Source organism: Aplidium turbinatum, chromosome 4 (genome assembly GCF_918807975.1).
Source record: "Aplidium turbinatum chromosome 4, kaAplTurb1.1, whole genome shotgun sequence".
NCBI lineage: Eukaryota > Metazoa > Chordata > Ascidiacea > Aplousobranchia > Polyclinidae > Aplidium > Aplidium turbinatum.
In genome coordinates, this window is record NC_137475.1 from 33,296,192 (window position 1) to 33,317,906 (window position 21,715).

Genomic DNA, 21,715 nt, shown 5'->3' on the forward strand with positions numbered 1-21,715 from the left:
CTGCTTTAAAGGAAACAATAAATAAATGATTCGGGACGTTTCGTGGCCCCACTTTGTAGTCTACTGTGTTAGTGTGAACTTTAAACTTATTACAAGTTATACAAAAACTACCTCAGGCAGACCATACAATAGTAAAATAGGTCTTATTGCGCAGTAATTGCAGAACATATTGTCGGCTACCATCAGCAAATGCCAAACGATAAAAAAATCTAACAATTTATAATCTTTTAAGGAAAAAAATATAAGCTACTTCTCGCTTACAAGCCTACAAGTAAGTTCAAAATCGGTGGTCTGGTTTTCAGCCAGTGCAAACAAACCCACTGAATGCGGTCAGTGATCACTTTGTATTCGGTTGTCAAGGCCAGTGGTTGAAAGAACGCTAAACGCTTATACTACCAATCTCAGAAATATCTGCGTCATGAGAGAATGCGATGACAGGCCATGATTTAATCAGTTATTGGCTGCCCAACGCACTCAGTGCACTGGGCCATGTTTCACATCATTTTATATTCCCCCACTTATTTGTTTCAAATTATTTGTTTAAGATATTTCAAGCAACCTTTCACTGTCTTGGTTTTTTTTTAATAGAATTCATGCAATGGCTACAAACGTCTGGCAGTATTTGATAAATCGTAATTTAACGAAATAAAAGTAATTTTATATTTGCACCATCACAATTTTTTTTTTGCTTGATGTAAAAGTGATAAAACCAGTGGAGATTTGCAATGTTGAATTTTCCTTATCACCTCTCTTAAAATACCGCTTTCCTGTACCAAGTTAGAGTATTTTTTTGTATGCCGTGCTTTGTCACCTATTATTTCCATCGCGTATTTTTATGACGCTTGGTGTCTGGTTACGTTTTCGTGGATAAGAAGATGAAGTATGTTGTCGAGTAAACGTCGCAGTTTGATAGTTCAGTAGACTTCGTAAAATGAGCCTATTCATTGCCATTGGCCTGAGTTGAAATTATCCTCGCTTCGGTGAAAATGGAAGGTACGTCTATGAAATTTTTGTGGATTAGAATGTTTCTTTCTTATATAAACTAAAGCCGGTAAACAAAGCCTAAAGATGCTTTGCTTCTTATTGTTAGAGAAAACAGGTATCTCAGTTGGAAGCAAGAACAGCTTTCATATTGAGAAGGTTGAGTGTGACAGTCACATCGTTTACTGAAAGTATGATAGACTTATTTTGGCAATAATAAACTAAAATTTTAGTACTGTTTGTGCTAGGCTACTTCTATATGAAAATCGGTTTAGTATATTTAACGTCAAATTGAAACAAATTACTTTTTTTATCAATCTAAAAGCTGTGGTTTGACATAAAAACTTCCGTAAAATCTACAAAAGGACAGAGTTTGTGGAATATCCAACTGCTATTAGCTGCAAATTTTTGACCAATCATCAGCTAATACAATCAGTGAAATGGAAAGCCCAGTGAAATCCGCAAAGCGTGTTGTGATTCGAATTGATCCAGTGCCTGATGTATTAGATCACCCAACAGCGAAACAGGAAATTAATAACCTCGGAGATGCAGCTCGTTATTTGACACCAAATCAAGCAAAAACCGGTAGAGATGACCACTTCAAAGTTTGTTGTAGCACTTAAAGTTTCTTTGCCACGAAACTTAGTTTGTATTCAAAATCATTTAAATATCTGCTTGCTGGTTTGGTTCGGTTTATGAGGGGTTTAGCCAGGGGCGTAGTCAGGGGAGCAAAAGAGGCAATTACCTTCCTCCCTGAAATATTTTGAATACATTTGAAATATTTTGCTTCTGTTACAGCACATTTGACAGAGTTTTACTATAGGCTTAAAGTACTCTCGGAATGCGCAATTTTAAGGTATTTTTCAAATTTTTTTGGGGAGAGTCTCCAGATCCCTCCTCCGAGTGATTCACTTTCGCCAACTCGTTGCCCGGCTCACTCACACGTGCAAATATTACATGGCTATATGCTCTCCCCGCACATTTTTTCTGGCTACGCCCTTGGGTGTAGCCCACTAGCTACCTACTGAACTGGAATAGAATAGGCCCTATAGTTCTATCTTGTTTTAGCCACTTCTATTGCGTCATTACAATAAAGAAACACAGTGATATTTTCTAAAGACACTTGTTACAACCAAAAAAGTTTTTAAATTCTCTTGCAAAATTAAACTACTTACCCCAGCACATGGTAGCCCTGGAAAGGGTGTAAACTGTGCAATTGTGAGTTAGAACGAGCTGGCCACTTTGTGGGCTACCACTGTGTAACAGCTTGTGTTTTTTGTTCTTAGTTTTTGTTCATAATTTTCATTCTTGTGCATAAGCTACACTACCGTAATTCATGTAGATTGTAGCTGTAAGAGAGTAAAAGCAACTCTACTGTAATATCTTCAAACTGGGTAAAATGATCATTAGTAGCTATGTTGCATGGCTTACCTCAGGGATGGCGAACCACTGACCCGCGGGTCACGAAGTGACCCATCACAGATTTTCAGTGACCAACTTGTCTTTTTTAAAATAAGGAAATTTAAACAAATCTTTCATCAAAGAATAAATGTTTCACTAAATATTTGTAATAAGGCCCCACCCTATTTTAATCTAGTACCGTACCTAATTGCCATATAGCAGTCTGACACAACTAAAGCTAATTAAATCGAATTGTTGGAAGAAGTACAACTTTTTTTAGCTGAAAAAAATCAAAAATAACCAGAGTTAAGCGAAAGTACGTGGTTGAATGATTTACATTTTTTCGCTGATTTCACAATGCATTACAATAAGTTAAATACTAAATTGCAAAGCTGTGGAAATATTGTATTATCCATGTTTAGGCACATTAAAGCATTTGAGAAGAAACTCGCTATTTTTTCTGTAGACCTTGAACAAGGTCAGCTGAAATATTTTCCTCAGTTGTTGAAGCACTTTACCAGCACCAATTTAACTTATGAACAAAAGCAAACTGCACTCAACAAGTAGGCTATGTTTTACTGACGAAAGAGGCCAAAACTGTAATGTCAGAAAGGTTTACCCAGTTCCGAAAGCTAGATACTACATTGCAGTTCATTCTTTTCCCGCATGCAATTCAACTTGAAAATCTTGAATTAATTATCGAACTTCGAATGGCTTCGTCTTTACAACTTGGAAATGGAAATGATAGACTTTCAAGAAAGTGCAGTTTGGAAAACAAAATTTGTAGACTTAAATCATCTCCTACAAAAAATTGAAATGAAAACGGATATGGATGGCTGTGACTTTCCTGCTGTTGAAAACCATGCTGAAAAGATAATTCTTACATAGTGGAACTCCCTGCCAAATTCGTTTGAAACTATGAAAAGATTTGCGGTAGCTCTGTTAACGTTGTTTGGTTCTTCATATTCGTGCGAATCTTTATTTTCGCACATGAATTTTATACAATCAAACACACGGAATCGTCTCAGCTTAGATATGAGTGCTGCATGTGTAAAGCTAAAAACTACGGATAACCAAGGATAATAAGACTTGCAGAGAAGATGCAGCAGCAAGTTTCGCATTAACATGTAGTTTCGCATTAACATGTAATTAAATGTATGACCCACTTTTTCTTTTTCAAGGATTAATATATCTTTTGTGACCCGTGCACTAAAAAAGGTTCGCCATCCCTGGCTTACCTCGTTACGCAAGTGCTCGCACTAAATTGAACAAAATTAATGGAACTTTGATGCAGAACTTCGTAAATCTCTTTACAATTTTTTATGTAGTTCTCAAATCTTCAAATAGTTGTTACATGAATGCTCTCTGCAATTCCAACGCTTTTATTACTTGTGAATATGGACTTGTTGGTTTGATCAGTAGCGCTAACATAGAGGTTCAGGGGGTACTATTGAACTATGGCCGGGAAATTTTAGGGGCGCAAGGGCCTTAATCTTTCCAAGGGGCCCTGGAGCTTGAAGAGACCACCACGTATTCTTTGGATATAGTCAGTGGTTACTGGATTTCATTCGTACGGGGGCCAAAAATAGTAAAAAAAACAACATTTAAATGATTTAAATGTATTATAAGCAACGTAATCATAGCCTACCTTGCAATTTTAACTTCATAATACTCAAATTTTGTGGTTATTTCATACATGTTTTGTTTTATAGCCTACAGTTTCAATACTGTTTTCTGTACATATAATTCAGTTTCAATACGTTTCAGAGGGACATCCAAAGTCATCTCTCAAAGCAGGAAAACGTCGGCAGTCACTGCTGGTTGTAACAACACCGCCATCGTCAGAAACGACTGTTTCCGCTAGACGATTATCTGAGCCATCGTTTTCAGAACAAGATGACCCATTTAAGCAACATCACCGCACAGAGATTGAAAAAGTCTTGGAAGAGGAAGAAGAAGTTATTCCTCAGCATCACCAGGTAGTTTCACTTTCTGGTGACATGTTTTTACTGATAGCTTTCAAGGCAGTTTGTAAGGCTATGCTCACAAACCTTTATAGTACCACACACAGTTGATTCAGTAATGCATTGCTTCATTCGGTTGCACACTGCAGCTTATAACAACACCTTACAAGGAGGTATGCTAGCTTAATTTCTATCATCACAATCAAATCTCATAATTTTTGCCACGTTATATCAGATGATAAACAGTGTCATATTTTCTTTGTCCAGCTTGCATTACGTTAGTAGGTAGTCTCACTTCCGCATTGGAGTACCTGCCTATACTCGTTCAACAACAAAAAACTAAAGGAGCATGTATCAATAAATTCTGTTTATTGATGCAATTAAACAAATTCAAACAATAAAAAGTTTGCTAGGCCTGCGTGTATTGGAGAATTACACCTACAAATACAAAGTGTTGATAAGCAGCTGCGTGCAAAAATTGGTGATAGCATTTTTAAATGCTTTGAAGGCATCCATGCTTTTGTGGCAAATGTGCTATCAGTTGGTGCCAATACAGTTTAATCAAGCAACAATGCAACTGTCTGAAGACGTGTACATGACAAATGCACTGATTTATAAGCCAACAATGATACTTTCAAAGGTTTTGTATGATCTGCTTGGATCCGACAAGGCGGAATCAATTTTAAATCCAAAGATGGAGGAACCATCAAAGACTGTAGATGACACGTCGACAGGAAACGGGCAAAGGAGGAAGCTGCCAGCAGGTTAATTGAATTTTGCTGATTGCATTCGTTAGAGTGCGATTTATATTCTAAATTTGAATGACACAAAAGAACAAATACTCACATCTTTAAAATGTTTGCTATTTTATATGTGTTTTAAGTGTTTTACTTTTCAACAATACTTCTTTTTAAAGAAATGTTTACTGTTGATGCTTTTGAACCCAGGAGTAAGGTCGTTGTACATCCAGTACTTTTTTCCAGTACATCCAGTACTTTATCGCTTGTCTGTTGGTTGATGCATTGTTTCATTTGTAGTAAAACAAGATCCTGTGAGGAGGGCATCACATGCGAAAATATATGTAATTCTATGTAACATTTACGTCGGTGACATGCGTGAACGACCTCGCTCTACGCTACTCATACGCAATACGCTGTACTCATACGCTATACTACTCATACTGTATGCTACGCTACTTTACGAGTATTTCATTAAGTTAAGAGAAGGACTTAATCTACAGCCAAATATGGCTTTAATTTTGGATCATGGGAACTCAGATTGCAGAGACTTAGACCAAGCTCAGCCAAAACCATTGCAACATGATACCATATAAATTCTTAGCACCAAAAGAAAGAAGCAATTGCTCACATATAAATAGCGTAATGATGCTCTCCGTGCCAAACTTTTAGCAGGAAATGATTTGCTTAGACGTCTGGCTGGATCGTCGTGGGGCGTTAACATTGTTGTACAAATGCTCTTGCACTAATGGCACCACTGAATATGCCTCTCCGATGTGGTACCGTAGTGCACATGCCTCCAAGTGTATTGATATAGCTCTCAATGACATCAAGAATTTCACAGGATGTACGCTACACTCATTGGTTCCCCACCTGTATTGTCATGTATCAATTCATCCAACTTGGGTAGAGACAGACTGATATATCACCAACGCAACAAACTGCATTAGGTAATGGTAATCGCCTAATCCAGGGGTGTGCAACCTTTATTACAAGAGGGCCACATATAAATAACTGGGTGAAACCGCGGGCCGCACGTTTATTTAACATATGATTTCTAGTAGTTGCAGGCACAAAAAAGTAGTTTTTTTGTTTTTCATGTTATTCTTATGGCATTATTAGGGGTTATTTCCTTGCAGAAATAATAAGTTAAGACGCATAAATTTCTGAAGAAAACTGCTATTCAAATTTATTGTTTCACCGTCTTTAAACGAGTTCAGTGAGAAGTTTGCAGCAGGCTTCTTTTCCCGACGGCTTTTTCCAAATTTACTTTAATGGAAGTGCTAGCAATTCGAAGTCCATTTTTCAAGTGTTCGTCTGTCAGAACCGATCGATAGTGAGATTTCATCCATTTTTGAAGCAATGAATTTTTTTAAATGTGGAAAGTCATCTTGGTTGAGATGTTTTCGGTAAAAATAGCCAACATTCATTTCTAAATAGGCTACTTTGCTTTCAAATCCGTTTTCTCTTGAAGATCAGTCGGTTCAAGTTGGATATCAGCTGGTGCTTTGCTAATGTCTGTGTCGAATGGCGAAGAGAATATACCAAACAAATATTCATGAAATTTGAAGTCCTTGAAACGAGCCAAAAATTCATACAACAATTTTTCAAATTTAGTTTTCTCAGGATGCATTCCATAGTCTCTCAAAGTTGGAAAGTGGAAAAGATTTCCTATCTGTATGTGAGCTTTCCAAAGTCGTAATTTGTTCATAAAGCCTTTTATGTGACCATACATTTTAACGTTCCAAATAATTAAACACGATGATGATATAGCGGTGGCCGGTGGGAGATTTCTAAAATGGTTAACAGAAGGTGCGAAATCTATAATAATCCACTCCACAATGAATTCTTCACACGTACCAGACTAAACTAAATTATAAACGCGTTTCGCGGATCGTACACAATTCAAAATTGGCATATCTATGCGGGCCGCACAATTTTTCTTCGCGGGCCGCATTTGGCCCGCGGGCGGCACGTTGCACACCCCTGGCCTAATCAATATTGTTTCTCGAAAGACCAACTTGCAAATCTCAACTGCAAACCCACTGTCTCATATCTTTCTAGATTGTGGTCTTCTTGGCTTTGATGCCAACTTAAGCATTTTAAAAGTTAGTCTGAAGTAATAGTGGAAAAGAAACTGCAAGACCATAATAGTTGATGTAGTCTGCTAAAACATCAAGCTTTCATCAGTATAGCAAACACGAAAAAACTGTTTGAGGCCTATGGCCTCCTCACTGGCCACTACGCCACACATCAGTATGTATAAAGGAGGCTGCTTTGTCGCATCGCCATTCCGTGAATGTGGACCAGAACCCCAGATCGCACAACACATCATTTATCGCTACCCAATTTACCAACATCGAGATGACGATATGGAGCTCGCAGTGCTGAATACCAATTGCAACTCAGTTCAATGGCTGAATTCCTGTTGAGAACTTTATAGTCGTCGATAGCGATCGACTAATTGTTTAGGCTACACATGTGGTTGCTTTAGTTAACTTTTGGGTGTTCTTTAGTGTTGCCCCAGGCAGCAGAATCCGTCATTTTTACATTGACTCAACGTCTACATTAATAATGTATGTAAAATATACATTAATAATGTACTACAATAATGTAAAAATGACGGATTTAGCTATCTGGAATGTTTGAGAGAAACGAAACCGATGAAAACTGTATTTGAATGCATTCCGTCATATCCTACAATGAAGTAGATATGTTCACGACAGACCCTATCGACTTCCTGCATAAAACCGTTAAGTTTTTCTCGCTGTTGATTGCAAACAGCAAATTTTCTTATTTTTCAGTTGACACTGGTTTGGGTGCAGATGTGCTGTGGGGCATTTTGAAAACTGAATCAGACAAAAAGTTGCACAAAATGGACAAACGAATTCCTGAAGAATGGAAGGTATAGGCTGGGAGTGATGTTGCTGCTAGGTCACATTCCTATTTGGCACGTATATAAAGAACTTTTCTTAGCTTTGCCCATAAATTTTTTGCATTTTAATTTTTTTTCACTGGATACATCAAAAGATTTAGCCTAAACAAACTAAATCATTGATATATATCTCTATTGCCCTTAAAACAACGATTGTATAGTAATTAGTTTAAACATAAATTAACTCCAAACGTTTACTACTTGCGTTGATGATTAGGCTATGGTTAAACACATTGAACATAACAAGAAGTATTGCTATTGTAGTAAAGAAAAAAACAAAAATAAAAAATACGCCATTTCTAATAAGCAACTGCAAAGGTAGCTTCTTCTCCTCAAAAAAATGTGTCTTCGGGCCACTCTAATCATATATCTACTGATCGTCCATGAAAAAAATTACATCTAATAACCTACTTTCCTTTGTTGTCCAGCCGATGTTATACCCTATTTTTTAACCTACCTACCCTTTATCTTAAAATATAAGTAATATTAACATATTTGCTTCTTACCTTTTTTGAGATGATAGAAGTCAAATGGATTATTTTTTTATTATGACAAAATAATATCTATTTCAAAATCTTGCTTCAACTGAAAACGAATATGAAACAAGTATATCTGGGTGCTATTTTAGATGTGCACGTAGGCTACAATTCAAAGCAGCTTAGGTTTAGGAACAACCTAATCAAAATGACAAGCATCTTGCGATAGGTTGCTAAACTGCTGAATTTAAAACTCGTTTGTATCAATATGTTGCGTTGTCAGTTCCATAAAAATTTAGCCCTACGACGTAGAGTGAAGAAGTAAAGATGAAGCAGGTAAATTATCGTAAATGACGAAGAGGAAATTAATCTGAGATATCATTGTTTATAGTCAATATTTTTGTAATAATGCAAGGGACCGTTTGTTTTTGCGCCAAAGCATAAATACATTGCCACGATAATTTACATAACAAAAAATCCTTTAATCTTTGTAGTCTAAAAAACATAAAAATCTTGCATTTAGACCGCGTTGCATCCTAATTTCAGACGCCGATAGCCTACAACAGGCACCCGATTCACATTGCCTGTGCTCAATTAGACCTTTTTGCCACTGAAGATGGCGTCCTTGCAATCTATAGTAGGGGTGATCAACTGATTATTCTCAAATCAGAAACAAACAAACAAACAAACGTGCATAACATTACCACGAGAAGTTGTTGTCGGTTTGTTTAGACAAGCTAGGGTGGCAGAATACCGTAGTTGCTAATGTAAACTAGCTATTAAACTAAATTGTTAGTTACCAAAATGCAATTTGTGGTAATATTGATTGTTCATGGAGCTTCCATTTCAGCATCACTCAAAAGTGTGGAAGCTTTAAGATCCCTAAAATATCTTCTAAGGCCTCTGAATGACAAAACCATACTCAATCGCCACTAGCATACAAATTCTGTCCATTGTTAGGTCTAGTTACGTATAGCAATGACTTACTAGTATACACCTCCGGTCGTGCCTACTTTCAAAAGTAAGGAAGCATTGCGGTTGCACTTGACAGCCGAATTGTCCGCTCTTCTCTACCTTCCCAAAAAGAAAAATCTATAAAATTACAAGACATTAACTGACTGAAGGGTCAATTACTCGTAAACTTGTCAATGAAAGAGATAATTTAGCACCAAAAAAAGTTCTCTTTGAAAAATAGAATCCGAAATAGACGCAAATGTGTTATAATACTCAGGTATAGAAAAACAGGAATTTTCTTCCATTTTCCCGTTCCCAGGAAAGATTCCGAGCGACTGAAATCATTCCGGTCTGAACGTATTCCTTGCCAGTGATGCGTATGCAAGAAAAAAAAATCAGTTTCAATTGTTACCCACTCAATCGCATGAAGGTAGTTATCAAAGGGACACATATGCTCGAATACAGGCTCTTTTTAAAGTTAATCTTCAGATCTTGTTTGCATTGATTAATGCTCTTGTACAAGACACACAAGGTCTCATAAGAAGGCAAAACAGCTCAATAATTCAGTAAGTTCAGTAAGATGATGTGGCAGAGACGCAAACTTTGGCTTATAAGTTTTTGTAGCCTACCAACAGGAACTACGCATTCGGTAAACTATGTGACTGTACTCAAATGTGAAAAGTTGCATTTTTGATTACACCCCAAAATACAATGAATAGAAGTTGCATGAAGCAAGGGTGTGGTTAAAACCTCCACCGTGCTTTGCGGTCGGAAATATGATAGGTCACTTCATGTTACCGAACAAAAGATAGCACATAACAGGAAAAGCTAGTCATATCTATCAACAATACGTCACAAAATCGTGCTGTCTGAATAGGAAATTGCATGACAGAAAGCAGATTACTGATACGATTGCACCACGATCTTAAAGTTTTCTGTCGCTAGTATATGATGAATTGCAAACAAATTGCCTTATGACTACTTGGATATCTCTGTAAAGCAAATCATGATATGTGTATTTGGAAGAGCTTTGTGACTAACAATTTTTTTCACCCAAAAGTAATGCTTACAAATCAAAACTAAGTTTATCCTTCTTATTTTCAGTCTTGTCTTTGCTTGAATAATTAATCAATCAAGTCATCAGAAGTAAAGGTTGTACGTTTATTTTTGTATCATATTTACAATGTGGTCAGAGTATTGAAAATCAGTAGCGTTGGCACGGGGTCCGGGAGGTACTTTTGGACCCTGGCCCGGAATGATTTTTGGAGCCCTGAATCTTTTCAAGAGGCCGGGAAACATGAGAAAGCTCTCTTACTTTTGAATATAATGCGTTGTGTTTGGAAGTATCTTGATTTAGGTGCCGAGGATCTCATTGGTACCGGGCCCAAACTATCCTTTCAACGACTCTGTTGAAAATATAAGGTTTTCTCATCACACTAGTCCTTCAACACTCCCGAAATTACAATGGCAGATCTTTTCTTTAGGCCCATTTTCCTTTAGTAACTACGCCTATCCAATTCATTACACAATGGATTGAGATGAGCTGCGTTTTTCAAGTAGCAAGGTTAAGCAGGATGCAAACCAGGGTCACATGAATGAAAAGAGAGTGCGGGTGCATCGTGAAATTAAGCAAAGCTGCAAACTAAAATGTTCATTTCAATTGTTCACTCTCTGAATGGTTTGTTTTTGTTCTTTTCACTTTTGCATGCAATCTCACGTGAATTGAACCTCATTTTCTTTCTGCAGACATCTTATGGAGCATTTTTGCGTGACAACATCAACAAAAACAAGCCACTGGTTCACCGAAGCTTTACCCATCACACTGACGTGCCTGAACTCACAAAGTTACTGGACAAGAGATACAAGGTAATTCAAGTTATTTTAAGTCAAAAAGATTTTGAGTATTGACGTGGTTGTGAGTTAATTTATTACGATTTACGTAAGTATCTGGTATTCACTCAATTACCCTGCAGGCTGCATACCATACTGTACGCCAGGGTTACTCAACTAATGTTAAGAAAGATCCGGTTTGACAAGCTGAATGTTTTTAGCGGTCCGGTGAATAAATTATTTCGTACGCAACCAAGCAAGTTAAACTATCAGTGCCATTACCGAACCATTAATTTAGGTAAAATGTATCTCGACTTGAATTTGTGAGAAAGTGTTCAGAGATCTTGATGGCTTAGCTACTAAGATAATCACAGAAAATTTTGTTTCCTCAGTAGAAATATGTTGAAAAAGGCCCTGAAATGTGGCAATAAGGTTATTTTTTCAGAAGCCCGAGGTCCACCATCAACACCCAGAAGGTCCGGATTCGGACCGCGGTCCGCTGGTTGAGTAGCCCTGTGTACGGCTGTACGCCCTGTGTGAAGCCAAGGATAGGCTTTATCGTACTGTAGACATTCAAAAATCTTAACAAGTCTTCCAGAATGTCTGTTTGAAAATGTTTGCACTATAGGTAAAACGTGCACTCGTACAGTACAATTCAGTTTCATTACTCACCATTAAAGAGAAAGCAAGACTTGCCGCAATAAAGCAAATGATGTAGAAAAGACTAGATATAATAACACGTTCTCAAGGTTGCAATAAGGTAGGCTACTAGCCTAAGTAAATTATAAAAAGCAAGGAAGAAAACTTTTGTGTCCACCTTTAAGCATACTGTTAAATTTCTGGTATATCCCCACCCCTTTGCTGTCAAACCAACAACCTTTTTACTGTTAGTCACTCCATAGTTACGCACTACGCAGTCGAATAACCTACTGTAATAAGGAAACAAGTAAAGTTAACAGGAAACAAGCATAAATGGTAACCATGGTTGTTTTTTTAGTGTCAATATCATGATAAGCCGTAGCCTACTGCACCAACATAGCCTACATTGACTTTCCCATTGGAGGCAAAGCAAGCCAGTTTACCAAAGTTGACCCTTAAGCCGTTGGCGACGCTTAAGTTATGGAAAGAGATGACTTAAGTGTGCTAGAGCTAGAAAACTACTGAGCTCGCTCAACAAGGGTCTATCGAACAAACAATGATGTTTCACAAAAAATAACTTTTGTGTAACGCACTTGTAAGCCCTCTCCTATATTTCTACAATTGCACCATTTCTACATCACTTTATTGACAAAAAATTTCGGTGGCAACTTCAATGCCTGAATAAGCTTAACGTTAACAAAGAAAAGTAAACATTTCAACCAAGGCTTACTCTTGTTGACATAACTTACAAGAACAGCGTGAAATTCAACGACAGGCAACGTTGAAGCGATGTAAAAATGATAAGTTTTGTTATCTGGGCTAGTATGTTTGGAATAATTAAGTTGCTTAATTGTGGTTAAAGTTGTTTGTCAAGTTAGGTTTGGTTATCATTGGTATAGAATTTGTCAGTGAGACTTTCAGAACCACGAATTTGCTATGGGTGGTTGTGAAAAGCTTGATCTGCACACTTTACTAGTTTTAACCGGATCCAGAGATAAATGCCGTGTGCAAGCAAGTGCAAGACCAGAACTGATAGCTTTCATATGTGCTAAAACATTTTCAATTTTAATGATACTGCCGGACCAACACCAATAGCGCTGACGATGATGTGGGGTGTAGACAGTTGAACAACGAGATGGGAAATGATGTAATGCATTACTTCATCGCAAAGCCCGGGCAGGATAATATTTTTCCTGAGATCAAGCTAAGTTTTGACTGTTGAACCCTGCATGGAAATATGCCAACAAAAGTTTTAATAAGAGTTCGTAAAACAAAACTTTGTTTTGTAGGAACGCGTAAGAAAAGCACGGCACCACACTAATGTGATGTTTCGGTCTTCTGAAAACAATAAGAACAAAACAACATTGTTATTAAACAACAATCCTGTACCTGATTACAATGACCGGGAAGGAAGAGATACATTACAAAGGTAATACAAATTAAGAGTGACATCAATTTTTTTTTAAACTAATCTGAGTAGCAAGGTTAGGGCTACTAGACTAGCTTTAGCTCGAGCTCAACATTGGTAAAACACGTAGGGGACTGGGTCTGTGAACAATGTAGCCTACTCGGTTGCGTCTTTATCCGCCTGCGCTGATACTGTTTGCTTTGTAAAGCGCTGAAGCAACACGACATATACAGCGTAGGGATGCATTAAAGCGCATTATTATTGTTATTTGATTACACTTCTTAAGTATAATGTTAAAATATTACACATTTTGTCCAATTTTGTTCAGGTATTTTACCGACATCTCTTGTGGAGAAAGATGTATTGCATCCCGAGAGAGTGTTCGATTGCCAGATGTGCCAAACTCCACAAGCGCAATGCAGATAAACAAACGTATAAGAAGCCAGTTTGACAGCCTACGTTTTCTTACCGAGAATGCAGCTAGGACAAAAGGAACGTTTTATGGCAAATATGATAATGTGGATGTGATAAAAATGGTAAGGCGTGGTTTGTAACTTTTTACATTTGCCTAAATACTGACAGTTGTTCTTTGCGTTGATGTGTTTTAGGTATGTTACCTCTGTACCGACATCTTGTGGCAGTGTGCAACTGTTAGCAGAGTTTCCTTGCACTTCGCTGTTTTTAAGTATTCCAGGAATCGTATATTGGATAACAATATTTGACTTGACAGCATACAAACATTTTATGTTTATAACGAAATGCTCTTCTGCTTTCTTTTAGGTTACCGATTTTCCAGGATATAATGCTAAACTGCCTCCTTCCCTCAAAGAAAGAATAACTGTGAGTGCTCCAGTTCACGACATGACAGGAATTCGGTCATTTTCAGCACATCGTCGAGTCTTTTCCCAAAATGCTTCACCCTTGAAAAGAGATCCCACATGGCAACCTCTCACTGTTGGTGCGCTTATGGAATACGCTTCCACCAAACACGTATACGGTTTGGGAGAATTTAGACACGGCCAAAATCGAAGATGGCAAACAACAGTTTCTTCCACTGGATGATGCAGTGTTTATAATAAAGTTAAAGTCTTCAGAGATTCGTCGCTTTTTTGTTATTTAAAAAAAAAATGTTTTGTTTTGATAATTTTTCATCTTTCCCGAGTGTACTGTATAGTCAAGTAAAACTGCCCCATAAGTTGTAGTTGAGCACTTATGTACCGAAAAAAAGTGATTGTGTCACAAATATATAATTGAGTGTTTTGCACGTGAAGGAGATTAAAAGTTATTAACAAATAACCCTGGTTGATTTGGAAGCGGTATAAATGGAAATTAAGTAGACTGTAAAAAGCTTAAGCAGCACAAGTTCTCAACAGTGTTTCTGGTTGCAATAAAGTGAGACTACAACAGTAGCCTATTGCAACGAACAACTACAACAGTAGCTTATATTATTATGTCAACAACCGCTTTTAGGGCTAGGCGTTTGTCACTCTGCATTTTATGAGTTCTATGCCCGGTTCTATGTAGCCTATTGATCTCGTGAAACACTACAATGTGCGATGTTCAAAACGAATAAAACGTCTTGTACTACAAATTAGGTTACTGCAAACTGCAACGAGCAAAGCGTAGCCTACGTTTGACTAGGTTATTATTGTGTTGAGAGGATAATTTGGGCCCTGTACCAGTGAGATCTTCGGGCCTACAAATGAAGACTCTTCTAAAAAACGCACTAGCCTATATCCTAATAATACACTGTAGTTTCTTTGTTCCCGGCTCCCTTGGAAAGATTAAAGGCCCATGAAACCATTCCTGGCCGACTTTTTATTGAAATCTGTATCCTATTTTACATATCAAAAGTAAAAGAAGAATGGCATTTACTAAAAAAAAAAATACAAATAAATAAGCTGGTGGAAGTGTTAGCAGCTGGTGGAAGTGTTAGCAGCAGGCGTATAATTTACCTTTTAAAATAATTCCGAAGAAATTTAAGACTAATCTGGTACTTGTACAAAAAAACAAAGTGATTTTTAGTCTTCAGTATTAGTTTATGACATCACAATTTTTCAAAAAGTAACCTCAAAATAGCCTGCACTATTTAAATTGTTATTATTATAAAGCTTGGCAAACTAACTTTAATTTTTTACGTACAAAGCAAAAGAAAAGATGGACGATGGCCCAAAACCAATGACATCATGCGAAAAAGTATCAAAAAGAGGTTTAATCTCTCTAAATAGCATTTGTATATTTGGAGGTATTTTGGCAATTATTGTGGGAATAATTATCAAAATCAATGTCTTCCAATACATCGATCGCATTGCGGTAGGTAAGTGGCTTCCAGCAATGTTGATGTTAGGCAGCAGCACAGGCCTTTAGGTTACTTAGCCACAGCAAAGGCGGTATTTACTGGGCTTACAATTAAAAAAAAACTTATGACACGACTTTTAACTAGAAATAGCTTATTATGATTTATTTACTTTGGTGAATTGCTTATTAAGACAAAGAAGGAACACAAAGTTCAAACCATTTCATTCAAATGCTCATATAAAGTCTTGCAAGTTAGGCCTATTTACAAAACGATAAAATATTGTAGTTGATGCTCTATGAGTCAATGGGCTATACCACATAAAGCAATGAACAACGCAATAAACGAATGAGTTGAGCAGTCTGGTATATAAGCTATAGTTTACTACAGCACGCTACTGGTTAACTTAATTAGCACTATTGACATGAACTATAAAACTAGACTAAAAGTATTCTTTCTTCAAGCTTTGTCATATAGCACCAGCTCAATGGAAAAGTCAAACTTTTTACTACACTGCCTGCGATTGATCCTATTCGAGCCAGAGCCTGCAAAGGACTGTGGAGTTTGATCGAAACTACCCATCTCTTAATTTTTGACAGGGACCCGACCTTCACAATCATGCTGATTATTTATCTTAATCGTAATCTTAATCTAGCATTCTAAATTAAAACAATTTAGTTGCAGAGGGGAGCAAGTTTCGAAGAATATTTTAACTTTTAAGAACATTTTATATATTTTTTGAACTCTTTTAGGAAGTTTGAAGGTCGCAGCTGAGTTTCTTGCCACAGCTCCGATATTGATTTTGCTTTTAGGCATCGTAACTGTCATAATTTCACTCTGTGGATGTTGTGGGGCATACTTAGAAAAAGTTTGGCTTTTGAAAGTAAGTGTGATTTGCGTAGGCCTATATGAGGAAAAAATGCGTGTATATAAAATGCAATTTTAATATTTAAGCCTACATTACGAAAATAGCCTACTGGTACCATCGAGATGACAATTTTGTGGAAAAGTTTAAAATGCACGATGGATCATGCCAGTGGCGTGGGCTACGTAAAAATTTTCATAAAGAAGTTTGAAAAAAAATTGCGTGAAGCTACATGAAACCATTGATGAGTGTAAAATGTCATAAGGAATCAAACAATAAAAAAGAAACAGATGTCATGCTCAATGGGGGCTTGAACTTAAAACCTTCTCCCTTTGCGTAAGCTGATGGGTTATATATTTTTATGAAAGACAAAAAAGGTATTGTAGGTTAGCATACAACTAATCAAAACAAAAAATTGATCAAACTTTTAAGTCTGTGAAAATAAGTTTACTTGTATAAAAAATAGCTCAATAAGCTTAGGCTACCTCTAGGAAATATGAAGAATAGCATAATATTAGTCTTATTTGTGCACAGATATATAAAGTGATTTTAATTGCGGTGTTGGCTGGGTTGGTCATTTTAGCCGGATTGACATTTGTCTTCAGAGCATCCATCCAGCAAGCATTGCAAGATGTACTACGAAGTAAGTTCAGTTTTTCTCCAACAAGCAGTTTTAATTTACAATCCGTCGTTCCTGGAAAGCTCAATAAACCTATAACAGAGAGAATTTTTGAAAGCAAAAATTATTCCAATATGTAGGGGAGACCGGGGCTAGTTGTAACATTTTTTGAATTATTTATTATATGTCTGTAAAAACAAGTCTGAGCGAATTTTTTGGAGATTAGTTGTATAGGTAGACTATTTACGCATATTATTCCACCTAAAGCCCTGTGATATATATGAAGGATTTTGAGAAAATTGGCCTAGAAAAACTTTAATCGGGCGTTACAACTTGCCCCGGATCTGGGGCAAGTTGTAATACAGGCAGAGGCAAGTTGTAACAGAATATTTTTCCTGCGAATAAATAGCAAACACTTTACTAAACATTCACTTTTCTTCAAGAAAGGTTTATTCACTCCTCAAGGTCAGAAAATTTTCACCAGAAGGTACACACTGAAGCAAAACTGCACACAATATAACAGGCATTTCAAAAATTCACATTTTTCCTTTACTCCTCACAAAGGTGACAATAATACTTTGGCAATCCCTCGGTACATTGAGAATGCGACCAACCATGGCACTTTTCACACCTGACCCAATTTTCTCCCGGTCTACTGTTCGAATACGCTCGAAAGACATAGGCCTACAGGTGTTCAATGTTTTTTCTTACAATCAGTAAGCTATCTTAGGTAGGCTAGTTAAGTTTACCTTTAACTTTCTTAACCAGTCTGTACAAAGTCACATGGCATATGTTGTAATCTTTGGCAATTTTTCGAATAGACTCATTTCCAGTGATGGCTTCCTCAGCAGCACGTTTTAATACAGCAGGTGGAATCTTCCCACGTTCACTTTTTCTTTTATAATTACGCATAATTGTAACAGTTACCAAGTAATCTAGCTCATTTACTGCCAAAGAACATAACACAGCTCTTGTTACATCTTGCCCCAATAGCAGTTAGCCATGAACTGTTCGATATTTCACCAATAAAATGCCACATATTTTTGGTCACCTTTAATTTTTTAAATACCTAAGTAAATGGTTATATCAAAAAAAAAAGACCAGCCCTTTAGCTTACTTTTTCTTGTCGTAGTAACTACAAGTTTATTTTTCTAAAATTTTACTTTCAGTAGGCAAAAAATGCTTTTCGTTATAACTCAACTGTACGGAGAGATATTGAAACGAGGGTTTATCTGTAACTTAGCTACAATACACTTGATAGAGGGCGCAATAGAAAAATACATTTTTCTGTTTAGTTGGGGAGAAAATGATAGTGTTACAACTTACCCCTGTTACTTTTAGCCCCGGTCTCCCCTATTGTAGGCCAGGGACACTGAGAGAATAATTTGGGCCCGGTACCCCTACCGATATCAATGCGATCCTCGGACCCCAAATTGAGACACTTCTAAGAAAAACGAACTAGCCTATATCCACTCATACGCGGTGGTTTCATCAAGTTCCATGGCCACTTAAATCACACCTGGTCCAAGAGAAGCCTTCACCTCCTTGTCAACACTAAGCTACTGCTATGGGCTAATAGATTTAGCCTGTATATTATATGCTCGGGTGGTTCAACGACTTTGTGCGTCCGCCAGTGTTTATAAAGGCCTATATTTGAAATTGATCATAATTTTGATTTAAGCATTCTTTATATAAAGTGCCTGCCAGTTTTTTGTGTTAAAAAAGCATGAGGACAAAAATATACTTACGAAATTCCATGCTTTAGACAAGATATTACCGAAGCCCGAAGGTAATCAAGCATGCAGCTTATTATTTTGTTGCTATATAATGGCCTACTACTACTTTGTTATAGTAAGCTAGGCCTATAACCAGAGATGGGCAAGATCACCAATTTTGGTGATGTTAAAGTTCAAGATCACTTTTTGTGTACCGTAAAAATGAAGTTTTTAATGAATGATGTTGCAAAAAAAAATAAAAAAGAATACTACAGTATAACCAACTTATTTGAATGTAGTTGGTATTTTTAAGCTTTTAACTACTCGATCGCTTGTTACTACTACTCGATTGCTTTTAACTACTCGATCGCTGGCCTGAGAATTGTAATAGCCTAAGTTAGCGACTGTTGATACTCAGGGGCGCGGAACGATTTTTGACTGGGGGGGCAAGATTACGAAAAAAGGGCACTTTTGTTTACTAAAAGGCCAATTTTTTTTCAAGTTTTAAAATAAGATATAGCGATAATGCTAATCTATCAGCTCACTATGTATTGAGTAATGATAGCTTACAAGTGTCCGGTATACAAAGAAGGGCATCATGCTATGTTATAATGATGTAACCTTCTGTCAAGCCTTAAAGCAGCCGGCGGCCATGGCCGCTAAGTAGTGCTTGAATGACCGCCGGTGCTACCTGTGCTACCTCCGGTGCTACCTCCTCAATCGGCCAAGTTTGGCCGCCAGTCTCTTCTAACCGATTATTTAATTTCGCAGTAGAAGGATTGTGGATTAACTGTCGAAAATATGTAGCCTAGTATCAAAGAGTGGCGCAAAATTAGGTCAGCGCGTCATAATCGCCGCTGTTGCGTTGTGCGAGAATATTTGTTATTGATGGAATATTATTATCCATCTGCGATTACCAGCGCTGTAAGTTTGTTTAAGTCAGTGTTTCTCAAACTTTTTCCAATCGCGTACCGCTCATTTGTTTTTTAATACACTGCGTACCACCTGGCTGGTATTTATTAGTTACCGCATTACTATACCATAACACCAATGAATAGCAAGAAAATACAATTTAATGCGATGGATGCAAGTGTTTCCTCTGCACAAGCATGTCTATTTGGGGTACAACCTTACTCACAGCACATCGGAAACATAGGCGTAGCCAGGGGGGCGAACGGGGCCATGCCCCCCCCCAAATTTTCAAAGTTTGGATTCCAAAGTTGAACCCTTTGTTGAAAATATAATATAATTTGTATAAATTTATATTGTTTTCCAAGACATCTGGCTATTAACACCCCCCAGGACTTGTTTTAGACACACAGAAAGACACCAATAAATTTTGCAAATCGTAAATCGCGCAAAGTTTACCCGATTTACGCTTCTTTTAACTAATCAGTGGAAGAAATTTCAGAATCGCTTACTCTGTAGGGTTTTTGTGTAGCTGAGTTTTTTGTGTTCTTTAATTTTAGCTGCAGTTTTTGCCCGTTCGTGTGTAGATAAGAGCTACCTTTAATAAGTTAATAGCTGTTTATCTGCTAATAAGTTTCATACAAATATTACCCTGAAAGTGTTTCCAGAAAGCGTTATAATCCATTATTTGAGTGTAATTTTGCAAAAATTTTTCGGATGAGCATGCCCCCGGACCCCCCTAGAATACGCGTGCCTTCGGCACGCTCTAACCCCCCACCAGCTTTATTGCTTCCCTTGCTTAACCCACCAGGATGCGCCACTGCACATCAGGTGACGATGTCTTAAATCAAACATTTTGTCGTTCTCTTCAATTCATCAAATATTTGGCTCCCCCCAAAAATTTTTTCTGGCTACGCCACTGATCGGAAATCATGTCCAGGCGCAGTTAGACGATTTCGGCTCTTGGACTTAATAGCCAAGGCCGAGAACCCTTGCTCACACCCCCATGTAGAAGGGAAAACGAGTAACTGAGGGACAGCATTTCGGGCCAATGTTGGGTAAGTGGAACCCATGATTAGCCAGAAATCTATAGGGGAGCATTCCTTCTGCTTTGCTTTTGCTGTCTCGTCAACTTGAATATCAATTACCGTATCTCTTCTTGTTCTCCCGTTCCTACGGGTAGAAGAGCTGAATCGATGCAGAATGGATTGACAGCGTAGGTGCAACTTACTAAATCTGGGAAATAATGCATTTTATTAATTCCGTTCTGAGCAGCTTAAGGTGATCACCAATTTCTTGAGATAATTTATGACTGGGGTCCACTGGAAGAGTGGTAAGGAGTTTGAACATTCCGTACTGTTTGCTCTCCACGTTTTTAGTCCAGATACCTAGTTTGCGAATGAATGCTTCCAGCTGTGTAATATTGTTGTTCGATCCTTGGAACGAAAGATTCACAAAGTTAAGAGCCTGGAAAATATTCGACAAGTAGGCCAGCCGTGAGATAAAATGTCAGTAATTCATGCTTAAGTTCAAAGACCCTAATTGTCACATTTCCACGGGAAAGCCAGCGGACCTCTGTGTGGAAAAGGAGACACTTATGATCAGAACCGAGATCTTCACAGAGCCTTGCAAAAAGACGAGTATTCAGAGCTGATTTTTTTATGAAATTCACAATTTCAATGATTTTGCTCAAGCATGACATTAAATCAGAAGGGAGCACTTTGGCGCAAAGTGCATGAAAACCCTTTGAAAATCGTTTGCATGAAAACCTTTTCTAACGTTGAAGTATTTGTGACATCATGTATTTGCAGTGGTTTTGGCTACTGCAAAGTGCTGCAAATTGTATAGAGTAGACTAAATACAACAAAAAACCACCGAACTCTTTGCGTACCACTTAAAAAGCTCTCGCGTACCACTAGTGGTACGCGTACCACAGTTTGAGAACCACTGGTCTAAGTCTTGTTTGTAATTCTAGACGTTTAGTTT

The 21,715-nt window shown here is 37.5% G+C and overlaps 2 protein-coding genes and 1 pseudogene across 4 annotated transcripts in view; 2 read left to right on the forward strand and 1 right to left on the reverse strand.

The window, feature by feature from the left end:
* The first annotated feature begins 863 nt into the window (after positions 1–863).
* LOC145768625 (testis-specific gene 13 protein-like) lies at positions 864–14,828 on the forward strand. Of its 2 annotated transcripts, none has more exons than XM_082580169.1 (8): positions 864–993; positions 4,150–4,361; positions 4,987–5,110; positions 7,888–7,988; positions 11,195–11,314; positions 13,207–13,346; positions 13,654–13,861; positions 14,106–14,826. In XM_082580169.1, the coding sequence occupies exons 1-8, from the start codon at positions 987–989 to the stop codon at positions 14,385–14,387; spliced, it is 1,194 nt and encodes a 397-aa protein (XP_082436295.1). In that variant the 5' UTR covers positions 864–986; the 3' UTR covers positions 14,388–14,826. The 2 variants fall into 2 exon arrangements, with proteins under 2 accessions (XP_082436295.1, XP_082436293.1); XM_082580167.1 differs by lacking the exon at positions 864–993 and adding an exon at positions 1,349–1,566 and having other exon boundaries at positions 14,106–14,828.
* A 617-nt stretch (positions 14,829–15,445) lies between these two features.
* The window catches only part of LOC145768634 (CD63 antigen-like), a 32,672-nt gene continuing 26,402 nt past the window's right edge, over positions 15,446–21,715 (forward strand). For both annotated transcript variants that reach the window (XM_082580184.1, XM_082580183.1), the window contains exons 1-3: positions 15,446–15,642; positions 16,374–16,504; positions 17,021–17,129. In XM_082580184.1, coding sequence (XP_082436310.1) covers positions 15,483–15,642; positions 16,374–16,504; positions 17,021–17,129 — 400 coding nt within the window. In that variant the 5' untranslated portion in view covers positions 15,446–15,482. The remainder of the gene's footprint in view (positions 15,643–16,373; positions 16,505–17,020; positions 17,130–21,715) is intronic.
* On the reverse strand, positions 19,893–21,079 carry LOC145768635 (zinc finger BED domain-containing protein 5-like; annotated as a pseudogene).